Below are 3,562 nucleotides of genomic sequence, written 5' to 3'. Positions count from 1 at the left end.
CCCGCCAGTCCCCGCCAGTCCCCGCCGGTCCCCGCGACCCTCCGGCAGGGAACCCCCTCGGGTGCCAAAATGCCGGGGCACAAACTCACACAACTTTCAGGGAGGGAAGCTCGTCGAAGACACCAGGTGGGAGGCTGGAGAAAATGTTCCCGGACATGTTCCTGTGGGACAGGAGAGGAAGGAGGCTCAGAGGGGACTGGAGACCTGCAGGAGAGGGTCTCTAGCCCCCTGCTGCACCCACACACCCCAGCACAGCACGTAGTGAGGGTGGGCACGGGCCAGTTGCAGCCCAGCAAGGCCCTGCACTAGCCAGAGGCAAAGGGAAGGAGCCTCAGTGTGTGGCACAGGGACAGCCCCGGGGTGCAAAGCCACCAGCAATGCCCTGGGGAATAGGACAGAGGAGACAGAGGACAGGGGAGGCCAGGGGGTCCCTAGGGAGCTACTTACAGCCTGAGGAGGTTGGAGAGCCCCTGGAAGACGCTGGCACTGAGGCAGCCGATGCGGTTGTTGGAGAGGTCCCTGCAAGGCGAGCGAAGGGGCCATCAGGGTTGGGGAGCCCTGCTGTCCCCACGCCCCCCGCACCGGGCCCAGCTGCTCCCCAGGGGGCACTTACAGACGCTTCAGCTCAGGGAGGCCAAGGAAGGCGCCCGGCTGGACCGTGCTGATCAGGTTGTTCTTCAGGTCCCTGTGGGGAGACAGACACAGACCTCAGGGGGTGCAGCAGGGACAGGGGCACGAGCGCACCCCGATCCCTGCAGCCCCCACCCCCCCACGGTGTGCTCCTCGGCAGCCCCAGGCGCTGCAGAACCCCTGCAAGGTGGGGAGACAGACACAGACCTCAGGGGGTGCAGCAGGGACAGGGGCACGAGCGCACCCCGATCCCTGCAGCCCCCACCCCCCACGGTGTGCTCCTCGGCAGCCCCAGGCGCTGCAGAACCCCCTGCAAGAGCCTCATTAGCAGCTTTCCGTCCCATTTCCCTCTCATTATCCCTCCAAAACGTGCAGGGAAGGCGCAGGGCCCCCCGTGGCTCACTGGGGGGGTTGCCAGCCCCTCCGCGTGCACCAGGGAAGCACCGTGTGCCCGCACTGTCCCCTCCTGCACGGTGTTTCCAGAGCAGCCATATCCTGGCCGGTTATCTCCTGCACACGGGATAAGAACAAGCTGCAGCTGCCAGCGCGGCCCCAGAACGGCTCTGCCACCCGCAGGAAGCTCTTTCGGGTTATTAGCCTGATTGGGAGGCACGTATCTAATCAGAGGTTCGCCAGGCGTGCGCCTGGGAGCACCAGTGGCATCGGCTGCTCTGTCCAGCCCTGGGGAACAGGGAGGTGGCTCCTGCCAGGCACCAGCACAGGCTGGGAGAGGAAATGGGATCCATATGGCAGTGCTGTGTTTATTTATAGCAGTCACCAACACTGACACGACACCGACACCAACACACTCTGCATGAACAACCCAGCAAAGCCCCGGCCCCGCAAAACGTTGCTGCCAAAACGCAGAGCCCCTGGCTCTGGCTGGTGTGCAGGCAGGGGCTGGGGGCCACAGGGGACCACGGGACAGCAATGGGGCCCACTAGGGACCATGCCAGACCTTGGGGACTCACAATCTGCCTGGCAGGGACCCTTCCTCCCTCAGTCACCCCCTCCCTGCCAGCCAGGGGCCCGGGGCTGCTGTTGCCCATTTATGATAAGGCTTTTCTCTCCACATGGCTGTTGTTTGCCTTCATGTTTCCACCAGTCCTGAGCCTCCAGGAGCAAGAGCTGGCCATGGCATGGGGACCCCCCACTGCCACGTGTCCACGAGGACCCCCCTGCCACCACACATGCGTGGGGACCAAGAAAAACCTGGGCACAGAGAGCCTGCTCCAGCCCAGTGCAGCCCCCAGGAGCCCAGCAGCACCTCCACATGGCTGTTGTTTGCCTTCATGTTTCCACCAGTCCTGAGCCTCCAGGAGCAAGAGCTGGCCATGGCATGGGGACCCCCCACTGCCACGTGTCCACGAGGACCCCCCTGCCACCACACATGCGTGGGGACCAAGAAAAACCTGGGCACAGAGAGCCTGCTCCAGCCCAGTGCAGCCCCCAGGAGCCCAGCAGCACCCGCCACAGCCCAGCACGGAGGGACAGATGGACCCGTCCCCGTCCCTGCCGCCACCCTGCTGAGCCCCCTCACTGCCCGAAGCCCCACGGGGGGAGCGCTGGCCCTGACGGACGGCAGGACGTTCCCAAGCGGGGCTGCGCTAATGAGCGCGGCCTCCCCGGCTGCATACCGGCCCCGCTCAGACTAATTAATCTCATTACGCCGCCACAAATCACCGGAGATGCCAAGCTGCAAGTCCGGAGGGGCGGTGGTCTGCAGGGGCACCCTGCACGCTGCCGAGACCCTGGGAACGGGCCGGGTCTGCCAAACCCACCCGAGGGAAACAATTACAGCTCCTGTCCGCAGCAATCAGGCGCAGCGCGGCGTGATGCCACCAGCCGGGGGGGATCACTGCCCAGCCCCCCCAGACACGCCCCTGCTCCCCTCCGACCCTCATGGGGTTTCAGCACAGCAGAGCTGAGTAGGTGACAGGGTCTGCCAGAACACGGGGGCTTTTAGGGGGATCCCGGGCACCCCAGGGGTGCAGTGTCTTGTAATGTCTCCATGATTTTAAAATCCCAAAGCAGCCCCAATTCCATGCGCCGGGCACTGCGTGCTCAGTCATGTCCACTCCCCATCGCAGCACCGGGCAGCCCGGGGTACCTGCACCCCCCGACACACGGGCACTGTGCACCCCGGGGGTCCCGGGTGTAGCCCCCAGCCCCCCGGAGCTGCAGCTCTGCTGAGGCCGGGGCAGGTGCACACCCTGTCACTTGAACAAGATCTGCGTTAATGAAGGCTTCCTCGTTCGGGTAATGAAACACAGGTGGTGAGGATCCCGCTGCCCTTGGGGAGCACCCACTGCCCCCTGCAAGCCCCCCAGCTGGCCCGGGCTCCCCGTCCTGCTGTCCTGGCCACCCGTCCCCCACTGATCTGCACACAGATGCCCTGCAGGAAAGCAGTGGGGTGGGAACCTGCCACCCAACCAAAGGGGATCCCCCAGCACCTGGGGCTGCAGAGGATGTGGTGTTCAGCACCCACGGGTACTGGTGGCCAGGCCACTGTCACAGCAGGTGAGTGTCCCATGGTTTTTAGCCCCGCTCAGAGCAGGAAGGTGCGAGACCCTCGCGGGGCCGCAGTGGGGAACAAAACGCCCTCAGTGCGCGGGTCCCCGCTCCGACATACCTACAGATCAAACCCATATGGGGGCCATAAATCTGCCCTCAGCGCGGCTCCCTCCATAGAGATGCCTTTCATGGAGAGATAAGAACGTTGACTTTGTTCGGGGGGACAATGTCGCTTTTCATAGCAGCCCCCACGGTGCCTCCCACCCCAGCACAGCGCCCGGGGTCCCCAGGATGCCCATGGGAAAACCCCTGTGCCCCGGTGCCAGCCCAACCACAGCACCCAGAAGTGACACCGGGAGCAGCACCCACCCTGCTGACCCCCCATGGAAGATCTGCCCACCACTACTTTACCAAGTCT

The 3,562-nt window shown here is 64.7% G+C and overlaps 1 protein-coding gene across 1 annotated transcript in view; it reads right to left on the bottom strand.

The window, feature by feature from the left end:
- Nucleotides 1–3,562, bottom strand: part of GPR124 (G protein-coupled receptor 124) — a 30,281-nt gene that overhangs the window by 7,072 nt on the left and 19,647 nt on the right. Inside the window, exons 2-4 of the mRNA XM_009993251.1 lie at nt 614–685; nt 448–519; nt 90–161 (exon numbers count right to left, since the gene is read on the bottom strand). Coding sequence (XP_009991553.1) covers nt 90–161; nt 448–519; nt 614–685 — 216 coding nt within the window. The remainder of the gene's footprint in view (nt 1–89; nt 162–447; nt 520–613; nt 686–3,562) is intronic.

Source organism: Chaetura pelagica, unplaced genomic scaffold, assembly GCF_000747805.2.
Source record: "Chaetura pelagica isolate M959 unplaced genomic scaffold, ChaPel_1.0 scaffold302, whole genome shotgun sequence".
Lineage (NCBI taxonomy): Eukaryota > Metazoa > Chordata > Aves > Apodiformes > Apodidae > Chaetura > Chaetura pelagica.
Note: the sequence above shows the minus strand (reverse complement) of the source record. Positions and strands in the feature narration are given on the sequence as shown.